This window comes from Cyanistes caeruleus, chromosome 2, assembly GCF_971803275.1.
Source record: "Cyanistes caeruleus chromosome 2, bCyaCae1.hap1.1, whole genome shotgun sequence".
Taxonomy (NCBI): Eukaryota; Metazoa; Chordata; class Aves; order Passeriformes; family Paridae; genus Cyanistes; species Cyanistes caeruleus.
Genome location: NC_141702.1, coordinates 28,529,967 through 28,545,996, shown reverse-complemented (window position 1 = coordinate 28,545,996; position 16,030 = coordinate 28,529,967). Strand labels below are relative to the sequence as shown.

Here is a 16,030-nt window from a genome sequence, read left to right as displayed (position 1 = left end):
AGTTTGGGTCATTAGATCATCATCTAATCTGCCTTTCTACATATAACAGTCCATTAAGCTAGCAACAGATACCCTTTAAAGAAATTAAAATATGTTAGTTAGACCGAAGCAGTTCAGTTTTCAGAAAATGAAACTGTATGCCAAGGGCAGAAAGAGAGAACAGGATTCAACAAGGTCCATAACTTCTGCTATAGCAGTAATTGATTCGGTAAAACAGGCTGAAAACCCAAATTATATCTATCCTACAGAAAGGAAAAATTCTCTAAATTCTGAGAATTTAGTATGAAATTAAAGAAAGGAAGGAAATTCCTCACTATTAACAAAACTCTGATGACCAGCACATGACTAAGAAGTTTCTAGAAGGAACTAAAGAAAGGATATCCTCTGACACTAAATATTATCAAACTTATGACTTAATCTCCATCCAATAAAAAAGACACTGGGAAAATTTTCTTATTGTCTTTCCCTCTTTCTCAAGAATACATTTAACAAATTGCACATAACTGGGAAAAATATTCCTCTCAGCTACAATGACTGGTAACAGACTTAACACCATGCTTGACAAAGAATATTTTCTTAATGCAAAGCTGCAGATACTGCAAATACATTAGGACAATGCAAGAAAACCAGAACAAAATCTGGTATATGATCTGTTATGTTTCTTTTTTTGCTCATCAAGTTATTGCTTGTTCCTCTAGATTATGATTCCAGGAGGCAAAGTATACCTATTTATCACTCTGAATTTTCCACTTATAGTGCTTTAGGAAGAATAATCCTAATTAGGTTCTTTAAATATTATTATTAGAGCTAAACAAATAATTTCCTAAAGGTTTATTTCATGGATTTGGGCATTTTTTTCCCTTAATATGTTCAGTGAATAAATTTTCTTATTAGTCAACCAGCTGTATAAGCTGGTCAAACATTATTTGCTGAATTCATTAAATGATTGATTTGTACTAAATGTAGGATAAATTGTTCATGACTAATTGGGTCTGTTATTCAAAGAGATCTAATTATCATCCCTAGCTTAAAAGGAACCTGTACTCCATAGTGCACAAGGTAAAATAAACTAACAGAAGTACAGGCTGTACATTTGTAGCACAGCTGACATGCCTAATTCTCTTAACTGCGTTTCCTCAAACTCCTATCGTATAGCACACGGTGCCCTTGAAAAACATAAACTGAGTGTTGATCTCCACAGCTCAAACCATCACCCTCTACTATTTCATCACATTCAAGTGCATAGTCTCTTTAAAGGCCCTGTGGTTGTTGTATTTTTGATATGCTAGGGATTTTCTGAGTTGTCCCATAAAGATTAGGAACATTAGGAAGGAAGAGTGGCTAGGCACTGATTCAGAAGACTTGAGATAAATTTCCTGCTTAAGTGGTCTCAGTTCTCCATCAACAAAAAATGGAGAGGTAGTACAGACACATCTCAAAAATATATTGAGGAGATATATTAATTTAAGTCTGGGAATTATTCTGAAACTGTTTCAATAGAATATTTAGCATAATACTGATATATATATATATATATATCAAAAAGCAGTCCATGAGTCCAGACAATGTAACTCAACCCCATCTTCCTCTGAGGGGCCACAACCTACATCTGAAGCTCCAGGGCATGCAGTAGAGGCAGTAAGTCTGCCTGGCACATTCTGTAATTGACTGGAAAAAGTCATGTTTTTCGTGGTGCTGGGGGATTATGGGCAAAGTACATTATCTTTAGCATTATGGGTGTATTTTTAGCTTTAACAACTCTCCATCTTTACAAATGGATTTTAAGACTTAAAAAAAAAAAAAGACTTAAAAGACTTTCAAATGGATTTTAAGATTAAAATATGGTGTCAGTCTAACATGATTTACAGAGCTACCATGTTGGTCTCAGTACAAGTCTTGAGTCATGCTGAAGAACACACAGCACTAGCTGGGTTTTGGCTTCTTTAATACTGCTTATTAAGGGTTGAAATTTGTCCCAAGTCAATTCCAAGTGAGTAATTGAGAAAACTATAAAAATACAAGAAGTTTTCTGCAGGAGGCAGTGAATCTACAGTAGTTACATACAGTAAGGAAAATGTCTTCAGGGGTCAATCACCTGTGGTTGTGCGGAAAAATTCTACACTATATATAGTCAAGAAGTGTGCTTTCCTCACATTAAACTCTCTATCCCTCCTCCTTCCCAGAAAATCATGCTTTTAGTGACTGCTAACAATGCCTCTCTGCTATGCTATCCTCTAAAGGATGGTAGGCATTGTTTGGGAGAGTGCTCACTGGTATGGTCTGAAATGGTCAGGGAGCATACTAACACATACACAGTTAAACAGTGCACATGACTACAAGGATGGCTTTTGAGCTTAAGTTTATTTACTAGTAAAACTATAAGCTTCCAGTTCAGCACCAGTGTAGCCAGGTTAGCAGGGTCTATGGGCAAGGAAATTTTCTCTGCCTCCCATACTGAACACTTTTCTTTAGATAATATTTTCTTAGGTACAGTGTCATGTGAATTCTACTACATGACTTCTGGTCCTAGACCATATGCAGCTTGTTTGGAGGGCAAAAAGACAGGCACTTGTCTGTATTCTATGCTTTAATGTATTAAATATTGTATTTATGTATATCAACTGCTTTATACAACTTCAGAAACATCATTTTTGGAAGACTGTGTCATCTAATTTTCTTTTATATGTTTCAGATAACAAATTAAAGAGATCCAGCTTAGATTTTATGGGAATATTCAGAAAACTAAGTGATACCCCGTTTGATTCCTGGTCAGAGTTGGTAAAATAACTTCACTGGTAAGTTAAGCACACTGAGACAACTCATAAATGCTTTCATAAGCACACATATTTATTATAGCAACACCGTCTGTCAGCAGCTTCCTTATAAAGCCCTATTTTCAGGGATTTATGGAACTGACATATGTATCGTGGGGGGACAAGCCTACATTTGCAGGGCGATGACCTTATAGGTCTTTACCTCTATTTTCTCTGATTCTTTAAATATGCTGTGTTGTTCACTTTGAGAAGCAGAAAGATGTAACACAGACCAATTTTCTTAGTGAACATCTCCCAAGTATAAAAGAAGTCCACTTTTTTTCTTGTATGCACATGAGCTAGACTTAAATTTTGTGCAGCAAAAAGATGCTTAGGTGCTTGTGTAATTTTAAAGAAGCATTACCTATTTTTAAATGTTCTTCAGCAGAAAGAATATTTCACAGTGTAATTTACTCAGTTAGTATTTTCCAAAAAGGAAATATACAAAAAAAAGATAAATCTGTTCTAGGTTAGAAATGTCTTGTTCAAGTCAGACTTGCGGTTCTTGAAAAATTACCAGTGCCTACCAAAGCCAGGTAAGTCAAAACAATGAATAACATGAAAGAGTATTTTGAATAGTTGGAGTTGCAAACTAGCATAAACACAACAAATAAATTGTGGCAACAGAATTAAATACCAAAATTATTAGATGCAAAAAAATTACAGCCAACTTAATGTGGTTTTGAGCATGAATACAAAAGGGACAGCTGAACATGCAGGCAGCAGTGTAAAATAGAAGCCTCTGTGTAGTGGGGAAAATTTCTTTGACAACCTATTCTGTCCTATTTTAAAAATAATTCTTGCTTTGGCCTACCCTGAAACTGAATCCCAGGCTTCAAATAAATTTGGTCTAATGAAACAGAAATGCAGCTCAAAGGAATTACTCAAAATCTCCTCTAAATAGCAATCCAGATTTGAGGAATGGCAGCAAAGTTACTGCTTTTCAAGCCACCAAAGAATTTTAAACCTGTTACAGAAGTGTTGCACTTGGTTGAGAAGCTGGGAAGTTATGAAGCACAAAGCTGTATTAGTGTGCCTCTGCTGAATGATAAACAGAGCAGTGGCCTTTGGAAAAGGATGCAGAGTAGTAAGAATGTCAGTAGAATATATCATGCAGGGAAAACCCATTGTCCATGAGAATCTTCAAAGGCTCATTTCCCACTACAGTATTTACCTGGCTGAATGCTTCAGCTGGGGACATAGAGGGTAACTAATATACCTAACATATACCATGGTAACATATTTATAAAGCAAAATACATAATGTATACATCTATCGATATAAACATGTTTGGGCAGTACATAATTGTGTAATGCCTATGCTTTATAAAGAAACTTTCTGTTAGGCTTTTTGAAAAAAACCCACATAATATTTCTTCATCTAGAGCTACTTTACCTTTTCCAAGACACTGCGATAGATTTACCCTATAATCATTTCCTATTGTTACATTTGAAGGTGAAGTTCTAAATTTGATAGCAAAAAGAAATATTCTTGGCTTCCTAATCTCCAATTAAAGATTCACAGTATTACAGAATTCTCAGCAAGTTGCTCTTCCAGTAAATCTCATTTATTCACATCTCATTTTCTAATAAACTATGGCTTCTCTCTGACCCCTACAAAAATTTCACATAGTGAACATGAAAGAAGGGAATCTGATTCCATTTTTCCACTTCTACAGTAAGAAAAGAGAAGGCTTATTTCACAAACACCAGCATTATACAAGATCAAAATAGTATCCATTAACATAAATTATTCTTTCTCAGATCTGTTTTCCTCTTGGTATTGCTTAACAGAAACCTTAGAGTAAATAAGTAAGTTTCCTTTTACGCCAGTGATTAGTAATGAATAAACAGAGCAAGTACTAAAGCTGACTTTGCACCTACTGAATGCTGCAAGTGTCTGTACTCGTTTGATATGCATCTAGCAAAGCTTGGATGTTCCCAAAAGGCCACTCCATGAACACTGAGAGAGCAGCGTCTGCTAGTGGTGCCTGCAAGACACAAAGAAGACAGAAAATATTTATATAAGTGAGAGCAACTGGAAAGAATAAACCTTATTTAATCTATATTCTATGCTATTTTAAAGGCACACACAGAAACAATTTCATGCAATGATCATTGGTATATAGAGAGTCGTATAAGATCCTGAAACACATTTCAATGTTTTCTTGATTGCTTTTTAGCAGCTTTCTGAAATAAAAAGATTTTTATGTCTTCCCTCATTTTCATCACTTTGCCTGATAAATCCAGTCAAATTGGTTTCTTGTCACCTTTTTCTCTGTGGCTATAATGCTCATATGTATGTGTATAGATATGTATATGTACAGATAAATCTACATACACCCCAGACCCATGCATATATGTAAGCTGCAAGAGACAGCATATGTACCTCTGTGTACTTGCATGCATATGCTAAGTAAATCTCTCAGGTTTGTATAGATATATTCACATATATGCATATTTATATGAGTCTAATAATAATTTATCTAAGACACAAAGCAAAGTATTTCTCCCCTTTTTATCATCATGAGATTTCAAAGTAGTATTGTACCTGTGGCATTGAGAGGACATCGATTGAATGCCATGTCACCAGCTGGGGTCCTTTTCCAAACCATTGACATCAAATAATCTTCAGGACATATTTCATAAGGTGCTGTCATTTATAAATGAAAATTTAAACAGAAACATTAACATATTTTATATCAGAAAAATAAGTGTTCAAGTTCATCTTACCTTTTCCTAGGATGTGTATGAAATTTTGCATATCTGTCTTTTTGACAGGTATTTATTTCATAGAACCCATGACTTTATTCTCCCCAGCAAGCACTTTTCAGGTTGCAGTTAATGTTAATAGGCTTGAGTCTTCCCTTGTTGCTCAGTTTTGATCAATAACACTGAGAAACTATCAGAAGATGGTGAGACTTAAACTGTGATAGGTTATAATTTTAATCTTAAACTAAAGTTTGTAAAGATTTTTCTAAAATTGAATCTTTAGGTGAAAGACTCAGTTCTGAAAAGACAGTTGAAACATTAAATGTGCTAAATGAGAGCTGTATATTCTGAAGGTTATTATAAAACCAGGTTATTTCTTTGAAATGTGTTTCAGTACAAGTTGGTAATTAAGATAGTCAATAATGTGGGACTGAGTGTCTATAAGGCAAAATAACCTTTTACTGGTTATTGCAATACCATTTAAAGGGAAAAATATTGTCACAATTTTGTAGTAACAGAACTGCATGGGGAAAAATAAACTTTAGCAAATGCTTCATGTTTTATTTTCACATGGTCACAAGTACAGATTCCTTCTGCTCTTCGTATGTTAGTGTAGATTCCAGTTTATGATTTTTGAGTAAATTAGATTAGCACAGAAAACATCTGGCTGAAGTCATCTCACAACACACTGACATATTAGCTACTAAAATCTAATTCACTCCAAGTTCAGCAGAAAAAAACAGGAATTGTTTATTATTTTATGTATTTCCAGAGAAAAAAAAAGTAACCTTGCTGTATTACAGCAAAGTGATTACAAAACAAGAAGAAAGAAAAGAGAAAGGAAATTCATTCTAGCAGATGGTGTGATAAGGCAGAAAGCAATTCAATGATTCACTCATGGTTGCAAGGGAAATCTCTAGCAGAGGAAGGAACAGACTACAGATTTTGCCCATCCCATTATCTAACCCATAAAATCGTCCATCTTCCCTGTTTTGTACTTCTGCTGACGGAAGTGTAAGCATGGGAACCAAGTAGACTTTTGCACAAAGCTGTACCCTCTCTTTGTAGAGGACAAAGAATACCTAGCAGATGGCTCAGTAATACTAATATGAATCACAGTTGGGCAGAAAAATTGCTTGCTAAATTTTCTTCACCATCAGCATTCCTGAATCGTAAATCAAGACAGTTGGTGCTGCTAAAAAAGCAAGAGATCCATTAATGGCAAAACCCAAAGAAAGTCAGTTATATTCATAATCTAGAATACTAGCCCTACTTCAGATATGCCCACAGAGTGAACGCATCAGGACAGTGTTACACTGGGAAAAAACAGATTTTGATAAACATAAGCCATCTGGTGACATAAGCAAAAGCAATTACCATTCCATTATGACCTTATAAACAAAAGAAATGTTCTGTTTTGAGGAGCGTAAATTAACATAATAAGGAGGTAATATTATAAATTACATAAATTTGCTAGAGCTTAGAGCTCTCTGAGAACTATATTTGTTATGCAGCTGTGGCCATTTCAAATGTGGTGTTCACTAATCACCACTTTAGGTGCTGATTCTCAGAACTATTCTTCTCTCCACATACTGAATGTAAAATGTGAGGTTCTTTGCTGGAAAAAAAAAATATACATGCATCCATATGCACACTTAAATACACCATATTTTCTCTTTTACATTAGCAAGACACAGGTAATATCAGAGATTCCCCATGTATTTGGAAGGATATTAGTGTGCTACTAGTGTGCTTTTGAATTAAAGTTTTCAGAACTCAAGATTATATTGAAACTTTAACCTAGTGCCGAATATGAACAGTGCACTTGTGTGTTGTGCTCAAATTAAAAGGCACTCCCAAGATCTAGAGTTATCAGGAAAGAGGTATGGGAGCAGCTGGAACTTTGAAGCTTTTCTAAGACCAGGCAAAGACCTTTCCCTGGTCTCTTGGCCTTTTAACGCCTCATACAAGGATCTAGGAATGCTGCAGAAAAAAACAAACTCCTTCTTCCCAAAGCTAAAACCTCTCTGGCACAGCTTACTCATCAGGCATCCACCCACATTAAAGCATCTGTGAGGCTGCAACCCATGTCACTCGTGGAGGCATTATAGCCACACTGGAGTGGTACCATATCAGAGCTAGAAAGCCTTGTGGATCCTGATGGCTCTTCTCAGGACCAGTTCAAGTATTTCTGTAACTATGGCACAATTAATTCCTAACACACCGACAGATAAATATGAGCTTGCTGTACAAAATCATAGAGAACTACTAGAATTTAGAAGAAAATAGCAAACACTGAGGTAAAATTTGCTGTCATTGGCAAATAAAAGGTAGGCCTCTTTCACTCATGACATGAATCAGCAGCAACTTCCTACACAGAGCATGCATTCAAATGTACCACATTACACCCCTGTAATAATAAGCCTGAATTCATCCCACCTAAGCACAAACATTAACAAAGTCATTGGTCTAGAAGCACAGTCTTCTTCTGACATTACTGGAGAGAAGGCTTGCATCTCCTAGAGGCAATCAACCCATCTGGAATCAATGGAAGCTCAGTACAACACACAAAGCAAGAGACACACAAGCAGCATCACAGAGTTTACCATCCACACAGGCAGATAACAAATATGGGAATGGGTAACAAAAGAGTGAGGCAAGTTAGCCTACAGCACACAGTAGCTCAAATGGTGGGAGAACTACAGTTCCTCTCTTGAATCCTAATTCAATGCCACAGGCAAAATTATCATGAACAGAGGCAAAAGGAAAAAAGTGTCTCATAGAACAGTGTTGTAATCACAGACCAAAAAACCTCATTGTGGTTTAATTTTATTATTTAGCTGAATATCATTTGAATTGTTTGAATCTCCTCCCTTGTCCTGTCCTATCTATCTAATACTGCTGTGAAAGATGTGCCTACCATCAGTGGGAGATGATTAACTAGTATTTGGTTGTTGTGCACTCTTGTCTTTCTGTTAACTAACGAGATATTCTAGCATTGTTTTCAGTTATACTTTGTTCTAAAGTGCTCCTGTATTAGGCTTATAAGAAAAAGGCTAAGAATATTTTTTGAGTAAAATCCAGGTAGAGGATTAATATTGGAAACATGTATAGAGTTAATACAGATTTAACTATTAAGAAATTACGTTATTTCTGGAAACCAATACTGTATTGTAGAAACATGATATATTCTTAAAGTGGTCATAAGAACATAGTTCCATTTTTATAAAAATAAATTTACAGAACTCTTCTATCCTGTAACCTGTTACTTTGGGTTTGGTTCTCCCATCTCTTCATTTTTACTGACAAATTTGGTGAAATTGCCTTATTTGGTGGAATTTGCCTTATTCTTCTTACACATTCTTCTACAAGTTTCTGATCATCTTGCCATGTAACTCCTTATCAGATGTTCTTTTGTTATCTAGCTGTCTCCACTATTCTTATGGGACAGACATAGTGTTCATTCATCTTGTGTAAGTTTTCTGCCGTGACTCCTGAGTGACTAGCTGCTTACCAAATATAGAAGCTATTTTACTTTCTCTGGTTCCAATTTTCTGAAGTTATCCTTCACAGAAAAATATTTTGAGTGCAGAGTACTGCTGACCTACTAGAAGTGAAATTTAACTTTAGACCTTTGGGATGCAACAAAGCAGCAACAACTGAACCCAAAATATCTTCAGATCTTTGTTTTTCCTTCCCCGATTATTACACAATGAAAGGAAAAAACAACAATTAAAAAAACCATAGCTGTGAATAAAAACCAGTAATGAAGAAAGATACTCAAAATTTGTTCAGAAACCAAGCTTTTTGAGAAACTAACTTTCAGATGATGGTTGCATATAGGCAAAACCTTACAAAGGGAAGGCCTTGTAAAATCATGACTCAGGCCTGCTACTTTGGCTAAGTAGGAAGGGACTATGGGAAAGTGATTCAGCTGAATGAGAGGTAGAAAAACAAGTTACATAACCATCTCCTGTTCACATCGTGGTGTATGGTGGTTGGTTGAATTATGTTTGTTACGATTTAAAACTATGTAACTAGCTGATAATCGGCTAATTGCTTTAAAAGACTGGGTTTTTGGAATAAAGCAGCTCTCCTTTGCACCTGCCTCGGGACTCTGTGTCACTTTGGACACCCACCTCACTGACAGTAATTCTGAGCCTGCCTCCCTTAATGCTGCTGGAAGTAATTCAGTCCATGCCCCAGCCATTTGAAAGAATCACTGAGAAACTATGAAGAAAATTTTGTATAATTCAGATAATGCAGAACTCAAACTACAGAATGTACAGAATGTTTTGGTTATCAAGTAAACAGTTCTGTTTGCAAAGCATCTTATTAACATCAGTGACTATATTAGGAAAAGGCTTTATTAGCCTTTTGCTTACACAGTTTAAAGCAGCTATAATTTAACTTTTTGTAAATCTATAGACTCTGGGTGATACAAGCAGGTGCAGCTTCATACCCTTAACAAAAATATTGCATGGCTCTACACACCTGAGGCTCTCATTTCATGCAAAGCAATGCTAATACAAGAAAAAGGACCAACATTTTAGTTTCTCACATTTTTCAGTTGTTTACATTGAACAAGAAACCTGCGAGACAAAAATAGCTTTTCTGAGCTATTTTAGGGCTAGGAAGAAATGCATACAAATAATGAAATTTGCTTATACTTTAAACAATTCTGTATAGTACTTTCCAATTTTACTTGTTTATAGAATGTAAACTGTATATAATTTCATAAAATTCTGGTAAATTATCCACTCTCTACAGTTAAATCTGAGACTCTTCAGTAAGTGTCAGCCTAGAGGCAAATAAACCTGTAATTCATTTCTATTAGTCTGCAGAAGCATAGCTTGTTAAAAGGTGCTTTAGGTTACAGTCTCTATAAGCACACTAAATCTAATCTGGAATTAATCAAGTAAATAAATAAATTCACCAAATGGCAAATAAAGCTCTGTGTGCATTTGACTTGTAAATACATCTGTAAAATATTTTATTAACAGCAGGTGGCAACCTTTGAAAATTGGACTGCAGCAGTATGGTTTTACTTTTAAATATACAAATGCAAATTATTTCAAGAATGGTTTCATATGCAGCATCTACTTCATCTGACTGCTTACTGAGAAGATTCATATTAATCTTCTCTTAGTGTTGTGCTTTTATGGACGAAGTCTGCATTGCCTATGGAAATTAGTTTGCTTAGGAATCCAATGCAAATACTATTTTGTACTGCTTTTCAAATAATGAAATTTTTATTAAAATTAAAGAGATCATTTAAAAAGCAAGCTAAATTTAGTTAACTTCTACAGTAAAGTGTTATAACTTTCTAACTACAAATCATCTTTTTTGCTGTGTTCTTTGAATGCAATGAGATTAATTGTTCTACTGTACTGCAAATACCTTGAAAACTGTTCTTTGGTGGCTGTCAAGGGATAAACCTGTTGTCTATGAAAAACATGGGCTCGGTAACATAAAATTCATGTCTGATAAATTTCTCATTTCCTGACCCCAAAGCATCCCTGCCATTTAAGTCCTTCTCTGACTATGAGAGAAGGCAGCCAGCAAAAATGTCCAGAAGTCAGATTGCTACATTGATTTTTTCCTGCTTCCTGGCTTGCAGTTCAGACCACATAATTTCCCAAGTGGATGGCTAAAACATCCTACCCTACTAACACCTTTTTTTTTTTTTTTTTTTTAATCTTTCACCTATCCAACAATGCGTTCTTTTACTTTAGGACAATGTGTGTTTATGATAAATACTACGTGATTCACCAGATATTCTTTATTCTTCATTTTTGAAGAAGCTCAAAGGTACATTTTTATTAGGTTTTAGTGGAAAAGACTTAAATCTGTCGGGAGGGCAAAGTAAAAAGTGATACAAAGTGTTATATTAAAAAAGTGATATTTAAGCATTATATTAATTCTTAATAATAGAAAGATGTGTCTTTCTTTTTAAATTACTTTCCTTTTTATAAAATGTTTCTCATGTATTCATTCATTCATTAATTCTCTACACTATGGTAAGGCTCACTTTACCCCTTATTTTTACTGTGATGGAATTTACCCCAAATATATTACAGATGTCACTTATAACTGGATAAAAGGTATTCCAAATTACAAAACCAGCCCTGATATTCTCAGATACAGTGCATTCAAAGAGATTTTCTGTAACAAATTGTTCATGCTCCAAATACTATAGGCATTCCTAGGCAATCAAATATTTTTTTATGATATTTTTACTATGGTATTTTGCTTTATTCAAAACATGATGCATTGCTCATATATCTCATAGTGTTAATTTGCACCTAGCCGCATAAACAGAAATCTACTGAGAAAACCAGCAGTGACTTGTCTAAAGCAAGGCCAGATATGGCTCTTTATGGCAATTACTCCACAGACATTGATCTTGTCTTTCCTAAAGATGGCCATTAAAGTAAGCCATATTGTAGTGTAAATAATTACAGCAATTATATTTTCATCTCACCAGGACACCTCTGTTCACTGCACCGTCTAACTTCCTCTCCAGTTCCTTCACACTGTTGCCCAGTCACAGCAGCACCTTGACAGATCCTTATCCGCCTCTCCCAGCCACCGTCACAGGATTTGGAACAGCCACTCCAGTGGCCCCACTGGTTCCACTGGCCATTTGCTGTTTGAAAAAATATAATTACAGTGGTGATATGACAGTCATAGTGGAGAATTACTCTTTTTTAAATTTATTTGTGTTGTACAGTAACAATATACATTTACAATATGCCTAAGTACTCTTAACAGAAACTAAGTAAAAACATCTTTGCATGTGATATTTTAAGATCTTGATTTTTACATGCTCTGACTGAGCAAATGAGGCTTAAAGGTAAGTCCATATAGAATCTACATACCCTGGAAGACTGCTTTTCTACTGTCAGAGGATCATGAAGTAGTCTCAGCATAAAAGGGCACCAGTTCATATATATTTACTTTGTAGGTTCAAGAAAAATTCCAAAAATATCTGCCTAAATATTAGGCTTAAAAAATATCTGCCTTAAACTGTAGAATGTCCTTCAAATAGCAATAAAACCAAAATGCTGATGTGCAGCCTTCACGCAGCCTTTCAGGGCACAGTGTTCACCTTTTTCCCCTCAAGTAAATAAGAATGAGGCGTCAGGACTCACAGAATCACAGACCTGTTAGGGTCTGAAGCGAACTCTGGAAATCATCCAGTCCAAACCCCCTGGCAAGGCAGGGTCACCTGGAACAAGCGACACCGGAACACATCCTGGTGGGTTTTGAATGTCTCCAGAGAGGAAAACTCCACAGCCTCCCTGGGCAGCCTTTTCGGTGCTCTGCCACTCACACTGTAAAGAAGCTCTTTCTCGCGCTGACACGAAACTTCTCGTGTTGCAGTAAATGACTTGTGTTTCAGCCTCCCCGTGGGTGCCCCTCGCAGCCCGCCGAGGCCGGCCGGCCCTGCAGGCCCCGCCGCACCGGGCAGCTGCTGAGGGCCGCGGTGCCGCCGGCGCCGCTCGGTACTCACCGGTGCACTCGGGGTTGTAGCACTCCCGGCTCTCGGCCCAGGGCCCTCGGCACTCGGAGCCGCCGTGCGCCGCCGCCGTGCACTGCCTGCTTCGCTGCTGCGTGCCATTGGAGCAGGTCACCGAGCACTGGCTCCACGAGCTCCACTCCTGCCACTGTCCGTCCACTGCCGCGGCGGCCACAAAAGAGATGGACACAGCAGGGTTACACCGGAGCCAGGCAGGTGACCGCAGCCCCTCGGGCTGGGCCCAGCCTGGCTGCTTACGGCAATCAAATACAGAAACCAACGTCAAGAGCTGCTTTAAACTAATGGAAAACTGTTTTCCTTCTTCTTCAAGTAAAGAGCGTCCCATCTCCTCTAATTGTACACTGATGTAAAAAAGGATAAATAATGATTTTGGTCACATACCATTTGAAGGGTCTTAGTAAAAACAAGGCCTTCTAAAAAAGACTAGTCTTTTTAGGCAAAAGTGAGGGCCGTTCTTTTATCATGTAAATAAACCCTGAGCCCTCTGAAGTCATTTATAAAAGCTGCAATGATAGTTCAGATAGGTCACATTATAAAGTTATTGGTCCTGATGGTGAAACTAGATGTCTTTAGTTGAACAGGAAAATGTGAGTTACCACTTCGCCTCACATACAGTTTCTCTCCTCTGTATTCAGAATGCTGACTATATTTTTGTCATTCATCCTCCCTGTAAGGTAAATGATCCCAGTTCTTCAATATGCTTTTGAGATAAAATGTAGCAAGACAGAAACCGCCTGCCTTCCTTCCTTCCTTATCAGATCTGCTGTTGTGTTTGCATATTGCATAATTTTCTTTCTGAATATGTCAAGTTAAATGTCTAAACAAAATGGAAATGGTGGAAATGAATCTGTATTTAGTAATTTGTATTAGCCCATGCACTTGAGTTTGGATGAATATTCTCCTGAGTAAAGGTTAATGACTGTTATTAATAATTTTGTATATCAGAAAGCTTCTTGAGGTAAATGAAAATATTAAAAACCAAGATAATGAAAAACATAAAGCAATTATGCTTCCATACAAGTTAAAAATTATATGGTCGATAATAATAGGACTAGACAGTATGTTTAAAAACAGGCAAGCATTTTGAAATGTGTTATGACTAATTGTGCTAATTCAGGATCCGGCATTCACAGAGATTGCGGCAATCATCAGTTCCTCATTGCCCCTGCAGTTAAATATAATCTCAAAATGTAGGTTCTAATATAATTTTGATTAATGCTCGTCCTTGAAAACCTGGTTCTATAAGTACTAGTGCTATATAAGCACCACCACTCCAAACAAAGAATTTCACTTGGTGCACTTGCCAAACCCTGTTTTCAGGATTCTTCTAAAGGGGAGCTTGAATAGCATCTCCCTAAGCTGATGGTGTTAATATCTAAAACAGAAAGCAGAATCTTAATGTTAGTGATTAAACATACTGCTCTGTATGGGTGCATCACTGTTCAGTGAATAATGGAGGTAAAATATTTTGCTAATGTCAGACATTAACAACAGAACCTTTCAAAGATACTATCCATATCCTGGGCCCTGGATCTCAGCACCAGTGAATTAAAGGAAGAGATTTTCCAAGGCTTTTCCCTAAAGTTGCGTATTAAATATTCTATGTAATGCCTGGTTGTGAACCACTTCTCAATGCAGATGCCTCTGAAGCTATGAAGCTGCACCCTGATAATTAATTCAGAAGAAAATGGAAATCTTTCTAAACATGGATGCTAGTTCTACTCATTAATCATAAAAGGTTTATGTGAAGAGGAAAACATTATGGAAATTACATTTCAATGCACCCTCTTCAGTTTTATTCGTTGCTATATATTATTATTTAGAATAGGAAAGATCAAATCAATTATTATACTGTCTTAGGAGAAAACAAATTCTGTGGATTCTCATATATATTTCATACATCTCTCTTATTTATCTTTAGGAGAAAAGAGTATGTGAGTTTTCTATTTCAGAAATACCCTTAAAAAATAGGGAATTCAACATGAAGATTCCCTTAATAAATTGAACATGAAAATTGCAGCAGATCTTAATATTGAGCAAAGACATAAAGGGTTACTTTAAAATGTAACAGTATAGAAGTACCTCTAAAAGTCATTTAGATACAAATGATGGTTTAAAATCCAAAGTTCTCAAATAATTGTTTATTTTGACAGAGTAGGTATAGTATCTTTTGTTTTTTCTCAGTCCTGAAGTGAATTGGATGCATTATATGTATACATGCATTTTGCAAAATTTGGTCTAAATGAATCACAATCTAAAGACAAAAAGTTAAAAATCACTTTTGAAACAATACATTTTTTTAATAAGCTTTAATTTTAGTGGATGGGCAGTTTAATATGAAGCCCATGCATTGTTTATTTGGTTAGTGGCAATTTTCTGAAATCAGTTTAGCATATAACTACCAGAAATGAGGCACCTAAAATCAGGACTACAAGAACTTAATGGAGATTCAAATAAATCCCTAGCTTGTGTGAGCATTTCTGTCTGTACACATGTAAATAATATCCATTTTGAATAAATTAGCAATTTAAATATTACAGTTTCACATATATGTTTGTCATATGATGAATAAATAATTACAGTGAACCTCTAAGCAAACATAATTCATACAGCTATGGTGGACACAAACTATGTGACCTCTGAATGTCTCTCTTTAAGCCACACTCAGGCAGTTGTTTGCCTTTTGGTTCTCTGAGACCCATCCTGAACTGAGACTTCCCATACAACATACTGTGCCCTACAGAGAATACCTCAAAGAAACTGAATATTGTTTGCATCTGTCTTGAACAGTTACCATCCTGACTATATATTTTAACCACTACAGTCAGAATTATGAACAATATTACTCAAGCTAGTCACTTTGGATACTGTTTTTTTTTTCCTATGTGCAAAGGGCTATAAAAAAAATCACAAGCAACCCACATTAAATGCACTGTAACAAAGCAGAGAGTTGCCATATGAGC

The 16,030-nt window shown here is 36.1% G+C and overlaps 1 protein-coding gene across 15 annotated transcripts in view; it reads right to left on the bottom strand.

The window, feature by feature from the left end:
- The window catches only part of ADGRB3 (adhesion G protein-coupled receptor B3), a 441,482-nt gene that overhangs the window by 235,274 nt on the left and 190,178 nt on the right, over positions 1-16,030 (bottom strand). For all 15 annotated transcript variants that reach the window (XR_015282914.1, XM_023922413.2, XM_023922418.2 and 12 more), the window contains 4 exons: positions 13,041-13,205; positions 12,009-12,173; positions 5,364-5,465; positions 4,697-4,803 (listed from right to left, as the gene is read on the bottom strand). Coding sequence is in view for 14 of the 15 variants with exons in the window: in XM_023922413.2 (XP_023778181.1) it covers positions 4,697-4,803; positions 5,364-5,465; positions 12,009-12,173; positions 13,041-13,205 (539 nt within the window). In the remaining variant the exon portion in view is untranslated. The remainder of the gene's footprint in view (positions 1-4,696; positions 4,804-5,363; positions 5,466-12,008; positions 12,174-13,040; positions 13,206-16,030) is intronic.